At 49.0% G+C, this 18,319-nt stretch overlaps 1 protein-coding gene and 1 pseudogene across 1 annotated transcript in view; both read right to left on the reverse strand.

Annotated features, from left to right (window-relative positions):
- Positions 1-18,319, reverse strand: part of ODAD4 (outer dynein arm docking complex subunit 4) — a 36,600-nt gene that overhangs the window by 15,988 nt on the left and 2,293 nt on the right. Inside the window, exons 2-8 of the mRNA XM_035300514.3 lie at positions 14,630-14,761; positions 14,226-14,376; positions 13,463-13,524; positions 13,070-13,235; positions 11,082-11,306; positions 10,689-10,896; positions 6,234-6,320 (exon numbers count right to left, since the gene is read on the reverse strand). Of these exons, the coding sequence (XP_035156405.3) occupies positions 6,234-6,320; positions 10,689-10,896; positions 11,082-11,306; positions 13,070-13,235; positions 13,463-13,524; positions 14,226-14,376; positions 14,630-14,761 (1,031 nt within the window). The remainder of the gene's footprint in view (positions 1-6,233; positions 6,321-10,688; positions 10,897-11,081; positions 11,307-13,069; positions 13,236-13,462; positions 13,525-14,225; positions 14,377-14,629; positions 14,762-18,319) is intronic.
- LOC144582910 (ATP synthase peripheral stalk subunit F6, mitochondrial pseudogene) lies at positions 4,714-6,175 on the reverse strand (annotated as a pseudogene).

Raw genomic sequence — 18,319 nt, forward strand, 5'->3', positions numbered from 1 at the left:
GCCAACTTGGTGAAACCCCATCTCTACTAAAAACACAAAAATTAGCTGGGCGTGGTGGTGCACACCTGTAGTCCCAGCTACTTGGGAGGCTGAGACAGGAGAATCGTCTGAACCCAGGAGGAGAAGACTGCAGTAAGCTGAGACGTGCCACTGCACTCCAGCCTGAGACTCCATCTCAAAAAAAAAAAAAAAAAAAGGAAAGAAGACTACTGAGACTGTTTTGGTAACATCCACAGAATGTGGAATTTAATATAACAGTTGAGGCTGGCAGGGTGGCTCATGTCTCTAATCCTAGCACTTTGGGAGGCCAAGGTGGGCAGATCACCTAAGGTCAGGAGTTTGAGACCAGCCTGGCCAACACAGTGAAACCCTGTCTCTACTAAAAATACAAAAATTAGCCAGGCATGGCGGCAGATGCCTATAGTCCAAGCTACTCAGCGGGCTGAGGCAGAAAAATCTCTTGAACCCCAGAGGTAGAGGTTGCAGTGAGCCAAGATTGTACCACTGCACTCCAGCCTGGGCAACAAAGTGAGAGTCTGTCTAAAAAAAAAAAATGGCCAGGCAAGGTGACTCATGTCTATAATCCCAGCACTTTGGGAGGCCGAGGCGGGCAGATCATGAGGTCAGGAGTTCAAGACCAGCCTGACCAACATGGTTAAACCTCGTCTCTAAAAAAGAAAAAGAGGCAAATAATAAATTAAAAAGATAAAAACAATGTGTAAAAATAGCATTTGAAATAACACAAAAATAGGGCCACATCTATGGAATGTGGAATTTCATACAATAGTTGAGGCTCATGTCTAATCTCAGCCACCTGGTGGCTCATGTCTCTAACCTCAGCACCTTGTGAGGCCAATGTAGGCAGATCACCTGCAGTCAAGAGTCCGAGACCAACCTGGCCAACATGGCAAAACCCCAACTCAACTAAAAATACAAAAATTAGGCTAGGCGTGGTGGCTGACACCTGCAATCCCAGCACTTTGGGAGGCCAAGATGGGCGGATCACGAGGTCAAGAGATTGAGACCATCCTGGCCAACATGGTGAAACCTTGTCTCTACTAAAATACAAAAATTAGCTGGGTGTGGTGGTGCATGCCTACAGTCCTAACTACTTGGGAGGCTGAAGCAGGAGAATTCCTTGAACCCAGGAGGTGGAGGTTGCAGTGAGCAGAGATCAGGCCACTGCACTCTAGCCTGCCGCCTGGCGACAGAACAAAACACTGTCTCAAAAAAAAAAAAAAAAAAAAAAGGCCGGGCGTGGTGGCTCACACCTATAATCCCAGCACTTTGGGAGGCCAAGGTGGGTGGATCACAAGGTCAAGAGATTGAGGCCATCCTGGCCAACATGGTGAAACCCCGTCTCTACCAAAAATACAAAAATTAGCCGGGCGTTTGGCACGCGCCTGTAGTCCCAGCTACTCTGGAGCCTGAGGCGGAAGAATTGCTTGAACCCAGGAGGTGGAGGTTGCAGTGAGCCGAGACTGCACCACTGTGCTCCAGCCTGGCGACAGAGCAAGACTTCATCTCAAAAAAAAAAAAGAAAATTAGGCTGGGTGCAGTGACTCATGCCTGTAATCCCAGCACTTTGAGAGGCCGAGGCGGGTTGATAATGAGATCAGGAGATCAACACCATCCTGGCCAACATGGTGAAACCCCGCCTCTACTAAAATACAAAAAATTAGCCGGCGTGTTGATGGGCACCTGTAGTCCCAGCTACTTGGGAGGCTGAGGCAGGGGAATCGCTTGAGCCCAGGAGGCAGAGATTGCAGTGAGCCAAGATTGTGCCACTGCACTCCGGCCTGGTAACAGAGTGAGACTCTGCCTCAAAAAAAAAAAAAATACAAAACTTAGCCAGGTGTAGTGGCGAACGCCTGTAATCCCACCTACTCGGGAGGCTGAGGCATGAGAATCACCTGAACCTGGGAGGCAAAGCTTGCAGTGAACCAATATCATGCCACTGCATTCTAGCCTGAGAAACAGCGAGACTCTATCTCAACACACACACGTACACACACACGAATAATGTTTAAGAATATTATTGCCAAGTATGGTGGCTTATGCCTGTAACGCCAGCACTTTGGGAAGCGAGGGCCGGTGGATTGCTTGAGCCCAGGAGTTCGAGCCTGGGCAACATGGCAAAACCCCATCACTACAAAAAGTAAAAAAATTAGCCAGGCATGGTGGCGTGCACCTGTAGCCCAGTTACTTGGGAGGCTAAGGTGGGAGGATCGCTTAAGCCTGAGAGGTTGAAGTTGAAGTAAGCTATAATCGCGCCACTGCACTCTAGCCTGGGTGACAAAGTGAGACCCTGTCGCAAAAAAAAAAAAAAAAAAAGAGAGAGAGAAAAGAAATTACTAAGTATATATGAGAAAATCAAAACAAAAAAATTGGAATGAAAAAAATCACAAGATCAATAAAAGATGCAGACCTACTTTAGTTACTCAGGAAACTGAGGCAGGAGGATCCCTTAAACCCGACAGTTTAAGGCTGCAGTGAGCTATGGAGGCCAGGAGTTCAAGACCAGCTTGGGCAACATGGTGAAACCCCATCTCTATTAAAAATATGAAACTCAGCTGGGCATGGTGGCACATGCCTGTAGTCCCTGCTACTCGGAGTCACTTGAACCCTGGAGGCAGAGGTTGCAGTGAGCCAAGATCATGCCACTGCACTCCAACCTGGGCGACACAGCGAGACTGTCTTAAAAAAAAAAAACAACCAAAAACTCACATACACATACACACATACACCCCATACACACAAACTGCCTTTTTTAGAGCACTGATAACATTTAGATTATTTTTTTGGCCAGGTGAGGTGGCTTATGCCTGTAATTCCAGCACTTTGGAAGGCCAAAGTGGGTGGATTACCTGAGATCAGGAGTTCAAGACCAGCCTGAACAACACAGAGAAACCCTGTCTCTACAAAAAATACAAAATTAGCCAGGCATGATGGTACATGCCTGTAATCCCAGCTACTTGGGAGGCGGAGGCAGGAGAATCGCTTGAACCCGGGAGGCGGAGGTTGCGATGAGTAGATATCTTACCATTATACTCCAGCCTAGGCAACAAGAGCAAAACTCTATCTCACAAAAAAATAATAATAATAATTAGCCAGTTAGCCAGCTGTGGTGGCATGTGCCTGTAGTCAGCAGCTACATGGGAGGGAGGACTGCTGGAGCCTAGGAATTTGAAGCTGCAGTGAGCTATGATCGTGCCACTCTACTCCAGCCCCAGCCTGGAGACAGAGTCTCACTCTGTCTTTGTGTGTGTGTGTGTGTGTGATGGATCTCACTCTGTTGCCAGGCCTGGAGTGCAGTGGTGCAATCTCAGCTCACTGCAACCTCCACCTCCCGGGTTCAAGTGATTCTCCTGCTTCAGCCTCCAAGTAGCTGGGACTACAGGAGCATGCCACCATGCCTGGTTAGTTTTCTATATTTTAGTAGAGATGGGGTGTCACCACGTTGGCCAGGATGGTCTCCATCTCCTCATTTCTGATCCACCCGCCTTGGCCTCCAAAAGTGCTGGGATTACAAGCGTGAGCCACCACGCTGGGCCCACTCTAACGTTTTAAAAAAAACTCTGGCAGTTAGGTGATCTGAAGAGCTTAGACACTGTTCCCAGCGCCCCTACCCAACCACATGGAGTCACAGAATCATTTCAGAAGATGTCTCAGAGGTTAACTGATCCCCCAATTATTGAACTTCCCCAAAGTTAAGAATTACCTGGAGTGCGGTTAAAAAGGATTCCTAAGCTCCAATCCAAACCTGTAGAATCAGAATTTCCAGGAGAGATGCCCAGTAATTCATATTACTAACAAGTACTCCATATGATTATTTTACTTATTATTTATTTTTGAGACAGGATCTTGCTCTATTTCTTACAGGTAGTTAGGCATGAGCAGGGCAGCTGAGGGCTCTCCCTGACTCACCAGGAATGTCAGGTGATGGTTGGCAATTATCACATTGCCGCTCTAAAAGTGATAATTGGCCAGGCACAGTGGCTCATGCCTCTAATCCCAGCACTTTGGGAGGCCGAGGCAAGCAGATCAGCTGAGTTCAGGAGTTCAAGGCCAGCCTGGCCAACATGGTGAAACCCTGTCTCTACTAAAAATACAAAAATTAGCTGGGCGTGGTGGCGCACGACTGTAGTCCCAGCTACTCGGGATGCTGAGGCAGGAGAATCGCTTGAACCTGGGAGATGGAGTTTGCAGTGAGCCGAGATCACACCACTGTACTCCAGCCTGGGCAACAGAGCAAGACTCCGTCTCAAAAAAATAAAATAAAGTAAAATAAAAGTGACACATTGGCAGCCCACACCAGAAAGAGGCCAGTTCGTGATGGTCCACACCTGTCGCACTAAAGTGTTAATTGAACGTAGAGGGCAGGGAGAAGCAACTTCCCAGGCATGCACATTAAGAGACAAAATGGTAGAGCATGGACTTCTGGAGGCACTCCACTGGTAAGGGGGAGAAAGCCTCAGACAGGCATGTGTACAACTTCCTAAACACACTGTGCATGCTCACCTCCCAAGGGTAAGGAGGGCACTGCACAAATGGGCAGCCCACCCTAAGGGAAGAATTATGGGAAAGGGGCCAGTCTATAAAGTCCTAGGATCAAGGTTAAACACTGCACTTGTCCTGCTCAGCACCCACTTGGGTCCCTTCCAAGTGTACTTTCTTTTCTGCCCTAAAGCTTTTAATTTTTATTTTTGACAGTTATGAAATGTATGTTTATTCTGAAACTTCTAACTAGTTGTATAACTAACCCATGACAAAGTACCAGATTAATTTTACTTTATTTCTTCAGGCCTGGGGTTTATCAAAGACTTCAAATTTGAGATCCTCAAATTTGAAGGTGGGGAAGGTATTCATGTCTCCTTTACCAAACATTTGCTTGAGTTTAAAAAGCTCCCTCTCCAGATCTTGCTGATATTCTGGACCAGCATCAACAGGTCTTCCAGATTTCTGTGGCTTAGATTTCTATTCTCTAATCTTGTCCACAAAGAGTTTCTGTACAGGATCAAGTTCCTCATTTAATGACACTGCTGTAACACCAATGTTTCTCTGCAAATGGACCGAGACTGCTGACCAAATGACAGAGGAGAACCTGAAGAGCCTCTGAAGAATCACGCTAATTCTATGTTACTTACACTCAGTCCCGAGTTGCCAAAGCCACCACCACCACCACCGTTCTCAAGCTTTTTTTTTTTTTTGAAACATAGTCTCGCTCTATCACCAGGCTGGAGTGTAGTGGTGCCATCTCAGCTCACTGCAACCTCCGACTCCCTGGTTCAAGCAATTCTCCTGCTTCAGCCTCCCTAGTAGCTGGGACTACAGGCATGCATCACCATGCCCAGCTAATTTTTGTATTTTCAGTAGAGATGAGGTTTCACCATGTTGGCCAGGATGGTCTCAATCTCCTGACCTCACGATCCTCCTGCCTCAACCTCCCAACGTGCTAGAATTACAGGTGTGAGCCACCGCACCCAGCCTACCCTAAATCTTTTTTTTGCTTTTATTTTTTTTTTTTGAGACACAGTCTCTCTCTGTTGCCAGGTGCCAGGCTGGAGTGCAGTGGTGCAATCTCAGCTCACTGCAACTTCCAATTCTCCTGCCTCAGCCTTCCGAGTAGCTGGGACTACAGGTGCACGCCACCACGCCCAGCTGACTTTCTTGTACTTTTTAGTAGAGACAGGGTTTCACCATGTTGGCCAGGATGGTCTTGATCTCTTGACCTTGTGATCCACCCACCTCGGCCTCCCAAAGTGCTGGGATTACAGGTGTGAGCCACTGCGCTCAGCCCCTAAATCTTTTTAATAAACTTCCACTTCTGCTCTGAAACTTGTCTCAATCACTTTTTCTGCCTTATGCCCCTCAGTCAAATTATTTCTTCTGAGAAGGCAAGAATTGAGGTTGCTGCAGACCTGTCCAGATTCACCACCAAAAACTTGGATACCTTCCACAGGTAACATATTGCCCTGGCTGAAGTGCAGTAGGTGATCATGTCTCACTGCAGCCTCAGCCTCCCAGGCTCAAGTAATCCTCCCACCTCAGCCTTCCAAGTAGCTGGGACCACAGACACAGGACAGTATGCCCAGCTAATTTTTTTTTTTTTGGTACAGACGGAGTCTTTCTATGTTGCCTAGGCTGGATGCTTATCACTGGAAAAATTTTTCATGTTAGGGTGAGAAGTTCTAATGGTGGAGGTGGGGAAGAGGCAATTCTTGATCACTTACGTGTCAATAGCTTGCTGGAATTTCCCAACTCTGGCAAAAACTCTGCCAATGTTGTCAAGGGCTCTCGATTTTGCATCAGGAAGGTCACTGTGGGGAAGAAGCAAAACAAGCCATTCACTAGAAATCGGCTGTTCTAGGCACTGTGGAAATAGGAAGGAAGGCAAAGACAGGGGCGCTGGCCTCAGAACCTCAGGGTTTCAGTTGGAGGGATAAGGCCCAGTCTGGCAAGAATATGGCACATAGGTTCTCCTGTGCCTTAGGGCCAAGAGTGAACATTATCAGGACTTTTCTGTAGGGTAATCAGTCAACATCTTGCAAAGATGTCCCTTTGAGCCACCAATTGCCCTTCTAGGAATCTACCTCAAGAAGATATGTGATAAGAACAGTCATTAAAGCACAGTGTATAATATTGCCCAGGCTGGAGTGCAGTGGCATGATCTCAGCTCACTGCAACCTCCGCCTCCTGGGTTCAAGCAGTTCTCCTGCCTTATCCCCCTAAGTAGCTGGGATTACAGGCACATGCTGCCATGCTCAGCTAATTTTTGTATTTTTAGTAAAGACAAGTTTCGCCATGTTGGAAAGGCTGGTCTCGAACTCCTGACCTCAGATGATCTACCCACCTCAGCCTCCCAAAGTGCTGGGATTACACACGTGAGCCACCGCGCCCAGCCAAAAAAATGTTATCAGTGCTCTAAGAAAGGCAGAGAGAGAGAGAGAGAGAGAGAGAGAGAGAGAGAGAGAGAGAGAGAGAGAGAGAGAGTGTGTGTGTGTGTGTTTTGTCTTTTTTTTTTTTTAGACAGTCTTACTGTGTTGCCCAGGTTGGAGTGCAATGGTGTGATCCTGGGTAACTGCAACCTCCACCTCTAGGGTTCAAGTGACTCCCATGTCTCAGCCACTGAGTAGCAGGGACTACAGGTACGTGCTACCATGCCCAGCTAATTTTTGTATTTTTTTTTTTTTTGAGACGGAGTTTCACTCTTGTTACCCAGGCTGGAGTACAATGGCACGATCTCGGCTCACTGCAACCTCCGCCTCCTGGGTTCAAGCAATTCTCCTGCCTCACCCTCCTGAGTAGCTGGGATTACAGGCGCGCGCCACCATGCCCAGCTAATTTTTTGTATTTTTAGTAGAGACGGGGTTTCACCTCATTGACCAGGACGGTCTCGATCTCTTGACCTCGTGATCCACCCGCCTCGGCCTCCCAAAGTGCTGGGATTACAGGCTTGAGCCACCGCGCCTGGCCTAATTTTTGTATTTTTAATAGAGACAGGGTTCGCCATGCTGCCTAGGCTGGTCTCAAACTCCTGGCCTCCACAGCTCACTGCAGCCTTAAACTCTTGGGCTCAACAGATCCTCCTGCCTCAGCCTCCTGAGTAACTAGGTCTACATGCTCAAGAAACTACACCTGGCTAATTTGCCCAGGCTGGTCTCAAATACCCAGCCTCAGGCAATCCTGCCTAAGCCTCCCAAAGTGCTGTGACTATAGGTGTGAGCCACTGTGCCTGGCCTGTGTTTATTTTTGAGAGCAAGACACATTTTTTTTTTAAAAAAGAAAGAGCATAGCAAGGAACTGCTTTTGTTTTAAAAATCCGACATATGTACATGAGTATGCAGGTAAATACACTGAAAAAAGGACAGAGGTGATTTCAACAAGATCATCTCGGGAAGTGGCGGGAAATGGATTGTGGGGACAACTTTCAGGTTTTGCTCTCAGTACCCACCCAGTTCCAGATCAAGACTTAGAGCCTGACATTGTAGTACTTGTGTAAAAACAAACAGGCACAATGGCTCATGCCTGTAGTCCCAGCTACTCAGGAGGCTGAGGCAGGAAGACTGCTTGAGCCTAGGAAGCAGGCTTTTCAACCTTTACTGAAATGTGGAGGAATGGGTGGGAGGCATTCCTGGGGCTGGAGGATACGCACACAGCTCTGCACTGGCTGGGGTCCAGAATGCCTGGGGGCCTCGAGAAAGCCAGGTCAAGAGAGGCCAGAAGTCAGGTGAAGAAGGCAACCTGTGTTGAGCAGGGCATTGAAACTTCATCCCAACCACAGGAGTTGCTTTTCAGAGAAAGGCCAGCTGAGCTGCAGGAAGCCCAGGTCAGAGGAAACAGGCAAGAAGTGAGGGGGGCCTGGACTGAGTTGTGGGAGGGAGACAGAGAAAGCAGACAGGACAGGACGTGGCTGGCCCTGGGTGTGAACAGTGAGGGGGCCAGGCACATCATCCAGGCCAACTTGGGCAACACTGCAAAAACAGTGAGTGGAGGGAGGTGTCTGGGAAGCCTCCCAGGCTTCTGGCTTAGGGACTGAATAGCCAACAGTGCCATCCATGAGGATGGGGAACCCTTGAGTAGTAGGTTTGGAAGGTAGATAAGGGATTCCGATTTGGATATGTTAAGTTTAGGATTCCTGTGGGACATCCAGATGGAAATGTCTTAGAATCCGCTGGACACCAAGGTCTGAGGCTCAGGAGAGAGGTCTGGAGAGAAGTAGATTCCTAAGTCATTTGTGCAAGGGAAATGGTTGGATCCAAGGTACCATATATACATCATATCGAATCCCACAATCCCTGTGGGTTGGTATGATACCTTTATTAGAGATGAGGAAATTGAGGAGAGGAGCAACTTAATCAAATTCACATAGCTGCTAAGTGGCAGAGCCAGGGATCAAAGACAGGCCTGGCCCTAAAGCTGTTTTTTTCCAATATGGGATGGCCAATATGGGATATTCCTGCCCAGCACAGTGGAGGCAGGTGAGAAATGAACTGAAAATGGAAAGCATATGGGGCTTGGATAAGTGAAGAGGAAAGGGCAGGAGACAGGAATGTTCAGAAACATTTGACCCCAAGGGAAGATTATTATAAGAGGGCAAGGGTGGGTTCAGAGAGGGCCTGAGGGCTAAGAAAAGGGGCTCAACATTTAACCTGCAGGCAGTGAGGGGCCCTGGCCTACTTGTCAGCAGGAGAGGGAGAGTTCATAGCCTGTGTCTCTCGAGATTTGTGGGAGGAGCTGGAGAGAAACAGCAGAAGCAGGGGAAGCAGCAGGAGTAGGGTTGGTTGGCTGAGGGCTGGGCACTGAGGGCAAATGAAATGATGGGAGACCAATGAGGCTCAAGACTGGTGAGATGAGTAGAAACCAGCCAGGAGGAAGTCAAGAATGACTCCCAAGCGTAGAACCAGGATGCTGAGAAAGTGATGGAAACTCCAGGTGGAAGCCAGCAAGTCTTGAGAAGAGCTCATTTCTAGAGAGCTGGTGTTACTACTATTGTGGATACCAGGTACTGTCCTAAGCTCTGCACATGTACTTCTGCATCTTCCTCCCTTCCGCACTACAGGGTGCCCAGCTAACAGAGGAGGAGACCCTGAGGCTAAGGGAGCTAAAATGACTTGTCCCAGGTCCCACAGCTGGGCAGCGCAAGTTCCACAGCCTAGGTCTGCCTGACTCCATAGCCGGTGCTCTTGGTCAGCAGTGGTTCACAAGACCATGCTTGAACCGACCCCTGCCCACTTCCTTCAGCCTCCTCTTGGCCACTCTCCCTGGCAATATGCTGTGCTCTGAAGCCTTAAGTACCCTTCAGTCTCAGGACCTTTCCATAGGCCCTGTGTATCCTCAGTGTCATCAAGTCTTCCTGGAATATATTTCTCACCACACTGGATCCTGTACTTTTCTTTCACGGCATTTATCACAGTTGCAATGAATTAGCTATGTCCCTTTGTGCTTGACCTCTGCAGGGAAATGACCCTTGTGTCTGGTCATTACTGTGTTCCCACACTAGCAGCATCTGGCATGTCTGGGGCTTCACGTGTGCTTGTTAAGATGATGTAAGACCAAGAACTATTGCGGGAGTATACCAGACCAAAAAAAAGGAAAAAAGAGATGATGTAAGAATATAAACATAACCTAAGGGCCGGACCACTGGGTGGCTTTTTGGAATTTTGAGGCACTACCCTCCTTTTTGCGTCAAAAAAGCTAACAGTCTAGGTGCCCCCACCTCAGTCCTGGGCAGGTGGTCCCCACCTCCAGGAGAATCTAACTCGGGCATGCAGAGCAGAAAATGGGAGTCAAGGCCGGGCGCGGTGGCTCAAGCCTGTAATCCCAGCACTTTGGGAGGCCGAGGCGGGTGGATCACGAGGTCAAGAGATCGAGACCATCCTGGTCAACGTAGTGAAACCCCGTCTCTACTAAGAATACAAAAAATTAGCTGGGCACGATGGCGCGTGCCTGTAATCCCAGCTACTCAGGAGGCTGAGGCAGGAGAATTGCCTGAACCCAGGAGGCGGAGGTTGCGGTGAGCCGAGATAGTGCCATTGCACTCCAGCCTGGGTAACAAGAGCGAAACTCCGTCTCAAAAAAAAAAAGAAAATGGGAGTCAAGTCACCAGCAGCCCTGGCAAGGGCCTCGATAGTCCCAGCAGCTCTCCTCTGTAGGTTCATGGCAGTGGCCTGCCCCAGCGCACTCACTATTCCTTGGCGATCTCCAGGTCCTTTCTGTGGCTCTGCAGGGCTGCTGCCATCTGCCCCAGCTCAATCTGGGCATTGCCTATGCAGCTGTACAAGTTTCCAACCAGTTCATCCTTGTTGGATACCTCTTCCTTGTTCCATTCCAGTACCTTCTTCAGCACTTTCTCAGCTTTCTGAAGACTCCCCTCGGCACTGCCGCTTGTGAGCACTGGGAAAGGAAAGGGGTGCTGTGGAGGCCAGGGCAGCCTCCTCTTCACTGACAGGGTAATTCCTCTCCTTGCAGACACCATCTGCAGGTCAGAGAGGCCAGGGGCTCAGGCTACTAGGTTGCTCCTTCCCCACCTGATAGGGCACTGGAGGCACCTGCCCCCACCCTCTGAGAACAACACCCACACATGTCAATGTCCTCCAGGCTCTTGAGGATGTAATGGGCTGTCTGTGAGGGATTGCGTTTGTGGTCCGGCAGCCATTTCTGTTGCATCAACTTCCGGTCCCGCTCCCTGGCGTAGATCGGCTTCTGCTGCCTCCAGAAATTGCTGTGAGTATCCAGGTAGTTGATGCCAGACATGATGAGGTCCTCCACAGTCAGGCCGTCCTTCATGGTGCCTTTGATCAGGTCTGTGGGGAAGGAGTGTGAGGAGGCATCAAGGAGAACAGGCCTCTAGGGGAAATGCCTCTTGTTGCCTCCCCGTAGCTGCTGCAGGGCTCTCTGTGAAGAGCTCTGCCAGTTGTTGAAACGAAGAGGAATGTGAGTGTGCATGGTGGCAGAGTGGGTTTATCCAGGCCAGGATGCAGCCAGAGCCCCACTCTCAGGCAGTTCCATGGGATGGGCCCCTTATGGCAAGATCCAAGGAGCTAGCCAGAAGGGGCAGCTGATGGACGGCTCGCTGAGAAGCCTCGGGACTTCCCCAGTTCAAGCTGTGTCCTCAGAGAACATTGAGTCTAAATGCATGATCTGGCCCAGGCTGCCAGTGCCCAGTGATTTCCCAGGTTCCCAGTGGGCCTGTACATGTGGGGAGCTAAAGGGGGTGGTACCCAAGTCCTGCCCACTGCTTGGCCAGACGTTGCAGCCAGCAGCAAAGCTCCAAGGCCACTTGGGGTCATATCAAGCCACCCTTTTCTTCTGTGGCAGGTCCTCTGGAAAATAGGAGGCATTCAGGCCTATTGCCAAGGAGATGTGCCAGCAGTGAAGCTGTTCCTGCGTCACAGCCCTGCAGGGATCCCTACACATGACCTTGGGAAGCCAATTCTAGAGAAGAGGCATTTGATTCACAGGTGACCTTGCTCAGGCTTATCAGCTAATGGCAATACTACTATCCCCATGTTTATATGCGACATTAATCTCAGGGCTCTGTCCTGCATCCACTGGCAGCAGTATGGTAAAAGGAGTATTAGACTGGCCAGGTGCAATGGCTCACGCCTGTAATCCTAGCACTTTGGAAGGGCGAGATGAGTGGATCACTTGAGGTCTGGAGTTCAAAACCAGCCTGGCCAACATGGTAAAACCCCAATTCTACTTAAAATACAAAAACTTAGGCTGGGCGTGGTGGCTCATGCCTGTAATCCCAGCACTTTGGGAGGCCAAGGCAGGCAGATTACAAGGTCAGGAGTTTGAAACCAGCCTGGCCAATATGGTGAAACCCCCATCTCTACTAAAAAATACAAAAAATTAGCCAGGTGTGGCAGTGGGCACCTGCAATCTCAGCTACTAAGGAGGCTGAGGCAGGAGAATCACTTTAGCCCAGGAGGCAGAGGTTGCAGTGAGCCGAGTTCATGCCACTGCACTCCAGCCTGGGTGACAGAGCGAGACTCTGTCATTAAAAAAAAAAAAGAGCACTGGACTGGAGGTCAGAGGCCTGGGTTCTGGTACTGACTCCACCATGAACTTGCTTGTCGCCTTGTAAAAGTTCCTCCCCAATCAGGGTCTCTATTTCCTTATCTATGAAAGGAGAACTTGGACTAGATGATGTTTCAGAACATTCTAGAAGTAACATCCTTGTATTCAAGCACTAGTCACTGGATTCCTTTGCCCGTTGTACAGATTGAAGGCAAAGGGGATGCCTCTCCAGGGTCTATGGTGGTAAAGGAGACCAAATCTCTGTTGTTCCCTCCCAGGGTACCTTAGCACTTAGGACCACTGCTCTAAAATTGGACGTCCTGGATTCAAACATAAGCCATGTCATTCCCTCCCCATATGTGACCTTAGTTTCCGTTGGTCTGCACCTCAGTTTCCTTATCTGTAAAATGAGAATGCTAATAAAACCTGTCCATAGGTACATGTCAGTTAATATTACATGACAGGTTCTGCCTTCAGCTCATGCATTCAGCATCCACCCAGGTTTCCTTTCCCCAAGGCCCCATGCCAACAAAGTGTCCAAAACCTTCATCCAATAGGAGCTTCTCCAAGTATTCTTTGTCCACGTAGAGCTCCCCCAGAAGCTGGCGGACAATCTTCTCACTCTTGATTGAGCCCTTCCGCTTGGACTCTCCCTTGGTGGGGTGTAAGAGGTGTTTCATGGGCTGAGGCTTCTGCTGGGCTTTCATATTCTGAGAAAATGGAGCAATACCCAACAGAGTTTCAGCAAGGAGCACAACGTATCCAGCCATGATCCCAGCATGTTTGATCCCAGATTCCTCCAACTCCAGTACTTTTCTGTGGGCCAAGAACCATGGAGTATGCCTGGTTGGGTTGCAGCCAGACTCCCAAGACCCCTTCTCAGGCACACGTAGCCTCTTCCCTTAAAGGGATACAGCCACAGGACCAGGGCCCTTACCTCAGCCTGCTTGCTTAAGAAGGAGAGGTCCCCTTTGTTCTCCAGCTTAATGGAAGAAGGACCTGCAAGGAAAGAAGCTGGAGCTCAGGTAGGCCAGCCCCCTCAGGCATGACCTATCACGTATCTTTATGTGGAGATGGCTGCCTTTGGCAGGGGGATGGTGGAGGCTGTGGCAAAGCTGGCCCTAAGCCAGCCTAACAGGCAAATGTTGCAGGCTGTTTGGTGTAAATCCTAGGAGATAACAGCCCCAGCTAGCCCAAGGCTATGGCAGATTTCCAAACAAAGGGAGGCCAAGGGTGCAGGAGAAACTCTGTCCATTTCCAGGCTCTGTCACCCACAGAGCAAGCTCTCACTTGCTCTCATTTGCCTCCCTTATCCCCCTGCCATAATGCCAATGGCTAAGGCCAGCTCTTGGTATATGTTTGATGAGGGAGGAAGCCAGGGACTATGGAAGGCTGGGCTCAGGACCGTGTTCTAGCTTTTGACACCAGGCTAAAGACAGGCCTATTTTGAAACAGCCCTTCTCATCTGGCCTTTAGGAAAACCCAAGGCTGCAGTGCTCAGAGATCAGTGTACAGTATGTCAGGGCCTGGTCCCCCCAGTGGACAGTTCCTAATCCTCAACGCTGCAGCAGCCAAATCCAGGTGTGGGACTCCCCATGGGCCTGGTGCTGGCTGCTCACTCGCTGTACCTCAGTCTTCCTCTCAACCTAAGGATTCCAAAAACCTTCCTAAATAAGGGCATAGGCCCTGTCGTCACTTACTTCCCACTGAGTTGTTGATGGCTTCCTGGGCTTTCTGAATGCCAACTTTGAATTCCCGATCGGGCCTCAGCTTGTAGCCTCGATGATAGAATACCAAGGCAAACTCAAAGTCTCCCATGGTATATAGTGTCTCCGCCTTTTGTAAGATCCCCTGGAATGGGAGGAAGTCAAATCAAGGTGAACAGATAGAGACTTCAGGACTCAAATGTGGGGGAACAGAAGGGTCCTGGGTTGAGGGTCAAGGTTGGCATACAAGGGGCAGGGACATAGGCAATGACCTAGGAAGAGAAAATGGCATTAAACAGTAGGTGGTCTGGCTGGTTTTTCAGCTACTTGTAACCAGAAGCTGCTGCAGGCAATGGTAGTGGTGAAAGCAAGATCGAGCCCTCCCCCCATGCAGTCACCTTACAGAAAGTTGGGTCACTCTGGAGTGAAGCTTCAGCATCTTTCAGGGATCTCTCCAAGTCTCCCATCTTCAGGAAGCACTTTGAGCGAGCAACCAGGCAATTCTTGTCTCCATTCTGAAGCTGAAGAGCCTGACAAAGAAACCAGTCAGGTTGACAGCCACCACGAAGAGCAAGGTAGAAGCAGGAGTGGAAATGGCAGCCCAAACCCTCCTGCAGAAGTTCAAGGGGATTCTTCAGGCCAGCAAACAGACCTCTGGCTCCTAAATAGCACAACTCCAAACTGTGCTCAGTCAGCTTGATTATCTGCATGTGGCTCATCTTGAACAAGGTTGAATCACAGCTATTGTGGAAGCCACTGGCCAAAGAGCGGGAATATGCTACTCTGTGGATAGGGTGACTTTCTGCCAGTGTCTGAGAGCCCCCCAGGAGCCTCAGGCAATAGAACTGTAGGATATTTTGTGCACACCAAACTCAACCACAAACCTGAAATGGCAACACATCACGCTCAAAACAAATTTCAAAGGCTAAGCATTCGGAAGTGGACAATCTGCCATGTGGGTTAACCATTCTAGTAGCCTTCTCTTTTTATGTAGCTAATAAGAACTAATCACTATATCAGGGGATTAAGATTAAAATGCCAGGAAAAGGCTGGGAGTGGTTGCTCATGCCTGTAATCCCAGCACTTTGGCAGGTCGAGGTGGGTGGATCACCTGAGGTCAGGAGTTCAAGACCAGTCTGGCCATCATGGTGAAACCCCATCTTTTTTTATTAAAAAAAAAAAAAAAAAAATTAGGTGGGCGTGGTGGTGCATGTCTGTAGTCCCAGATACTCAGGAGGCTGAGATGGGAGGACTGCTTGAACCTGGGGAGGTCAAGGCTGCAGTAAGCCATGATCACAACACTACACTCCAGCCTAGGTGACAGAAGAGACTCTCTCAAAAAAGAAAGAAAAGAAAAAAGAGGCAGGGTGCAGTGGCTCATGCCTGTAATCCCAGCACTTTGGGAGGTCAAGGGGGGTGGATCATGAGGTCAGCAGATTGAGAACATCCTAGGCAACATGGTGAAACCCCGTCTCTACTAAAAATACAAAGATTAGCTGGGCATGGTGGCTCGCATCTGTAATCTCAGCTACTCGGGAGGCTGAGGCAGAAGAAACGCTCCAGGAGATGGAGGCTGCAATGAGCCGAGATCGCGCCACTGCACTCCAGCCTGGCAACAGAGACTCGTCTCAAAAAAAAAACAAGGCTGTGCGTGGTGGCTCACACCTGTAATCCTAGCACTTTGGGAGGCCAAGGCGGGAGGATCACAAGGTCAGGAGTTCGAGACCAGCCTGGCCAACATGGTGAAACCCTGTCTCTACTGAAAATATAAAAATTAGCCGGGTGAAGTGGTGGGCGCCTGTAATCCCAAGAACTCAGGAGGCTGAAGCAGGAGAATTGCTTGAACCTGTGAGGCGGAGGCTGCGGTGAGCCAAGACCATGCCACTGCACTCCAGCCTGGGCGACAGAGCATGACTCCGTCTCAAAATAAAAAAAATTAGCCGGACATGGTGATGAGCACCTGTAATCTCAACTACCCAACTACTTGGGAGTCTGAGGCAGGAGAATAACTTGAACCTGAGAGATGTGGGTAACCCCCCATATAGGAACCGAGGAATGAGAGCTAAGCAGAACCCTGGCACAGTTAGGGCTTGAGGAATATCTCACTTTATAGTGTTACCACTCAGCTATTTCCTTTTATATAATCCTTTATACAATCATATATTAGTTTATAGAAATAGGGCTTGACGAATCCCTTTATATAATCCTCTCTATATAATCATATAATAGTTAATAGTATGTATGAGTGCCTAAAGAATATTTCCCTACATATATACCTATAATTATATCTTAGTTCATATCGGAGGAATGCCTAGAGTGGACACAGTACAGAGCATGAATTAAGGAATAAGCAGCTTATAATCAGAGGAATGCCTGGAGCAGACACAGTGCAGAGCATGATTTAAGGGAAAAACAGTTATGCCAGGACAACAATCCATGGCCCAGGCGGCAGCGTTCAGTATCATAAAGATACCCGCTGTATGGCAGGCTTGGGGCAAGAGCCACTCCTCCTGATAAAGAAGTTGCTCCAGTTCTTGTGGAAGGCTGCCCTCAGAACGGCAATCTACCTTGGTGACTGTGAACTTTATCAGCTCTTGCTACTGTGCTGCTTGAAAAGCATCTTCCCATAGAACCCATTGGAAGCTGCCAGAAGGTGGCAGTAACCCTGACAGCTCTGTCACTGCTATGTGACTTAAAGCATCCTCCTATAAATTTTCTTAGAAGTAGTTTGACCATAGATAGAAGTATTGCACACTGCGCACAGCCCTTGCCTTCGTGGGAATGGGCCCTTTGCTGTGCACTGTCCACCTCCTGGCCTAGGTGACCTGATGGGGGTGGACTCCATGTTCTATTGCTCACGACCCTATCACTATCCTTAAAGATGATTTCACTCACTGCCCTGCCCCCTAACCTACACACAATAAATACTCATGCTTCTGGACATTCGGGGCCTTGCCTAACTCCGCTTATAGGTGGCGTGGCCCCCCGAGCCCAGCTGCATTTTTCTTGTACTTCTGTGTCCTGTCTCTTTATTTCTCGAATCCTACGCCTCAGCACAGCATAAGGCTCACTCCACGACCCTGTGGGGCCATCAGCCCTACAGAGAGGCAGAGGCTGCAGTGAGCTGAGATCATGCCACTGCACTACTCCAGCCTGGGTGCCAGAATGAGACTTTGTCTGGAAGAAAAAAAAAGAAAATGCCAGGAAAACTGAAACTGTGATTTTGACCCTTAAGTGGGGTTGAGGGTGATTTCCCCACTCCCAGTGTCCTCTCTTCTCTTCTGATTGAGATGATTACCACAGTCTGTGGTGTGCTGTCCTTCCTGAGGCATTGAACTGTACCCCACCCTGATCTTTTTTTTTTTTTTTTTTGAGACTGAGAAGTCTTACTCTGTCGCTCAGACTGGAGTACAGCGGCACAACCTCTGCTCACTGCAAACTCTGTGTCCCGGGTTCAAGCAATTCTCCTGCCTCAGCCTCCCGATAGCTGGGACTACAGGCACATGCCACCACACCCAGCTAATTTTTTTTGTATTTTTAGTAGAGACAGGGTTTCACCATGTTGGCCAGGCTGGTCTTGAGCTCCTGACCTCAGGTGATCCTCCCACCTCAACCTCCCAAAGTGCTGGGATTACAGGCGTGGAGCCACCCTACCCGGCCTTTTTTTTTCTCGAGTTTTTTTAAGATGGAGTTTCACTCTTGTTGCCCAGGCCGGAGAGCAATGTCGGCAATCTTCCTATTTTTCTTTTTTTTTTTTAATTTTTCTGTACTTGCAAACTACACAGAGAGACCTTCCTACTTTTCTAAGAAGAGGAAGTAGTTACTGTCTTTCTGGAAAATGCTTCTCATCTAAGGCTACCCTCCCTCAGGGTGTTCTTTTTTCTCGGCCAGGGGTACTTCAAGATGGGACATGATCCAGCAGGAGGAGAATGAGTGGGGGCAGGGCTCCTGAACTCAATTGTTCACTTATCTTGTCACTTCTGGCATTAGGGTGCAGTTGGTGGCTGAAAGAGACAAACGACTCTGGGGAGCTGTTGAGAAGTTTGATTTTTTTTTTTTTTTTGAGACGGAGTTTCGCTCTTGTTACC

Source organism: Callithrix jacchus, chromosome 5 (genome assembly GCF_049354715.1).
Source record: "Callithrix jacchus isolate 240 chromosome 5, calJac240_pri, whole genome shotgun sequence".
NCBI lineage: Eukaryota > Metazoa > Chordata > Mammalia > Primates > Cebidae > Callithrix > Callithrix jacchus.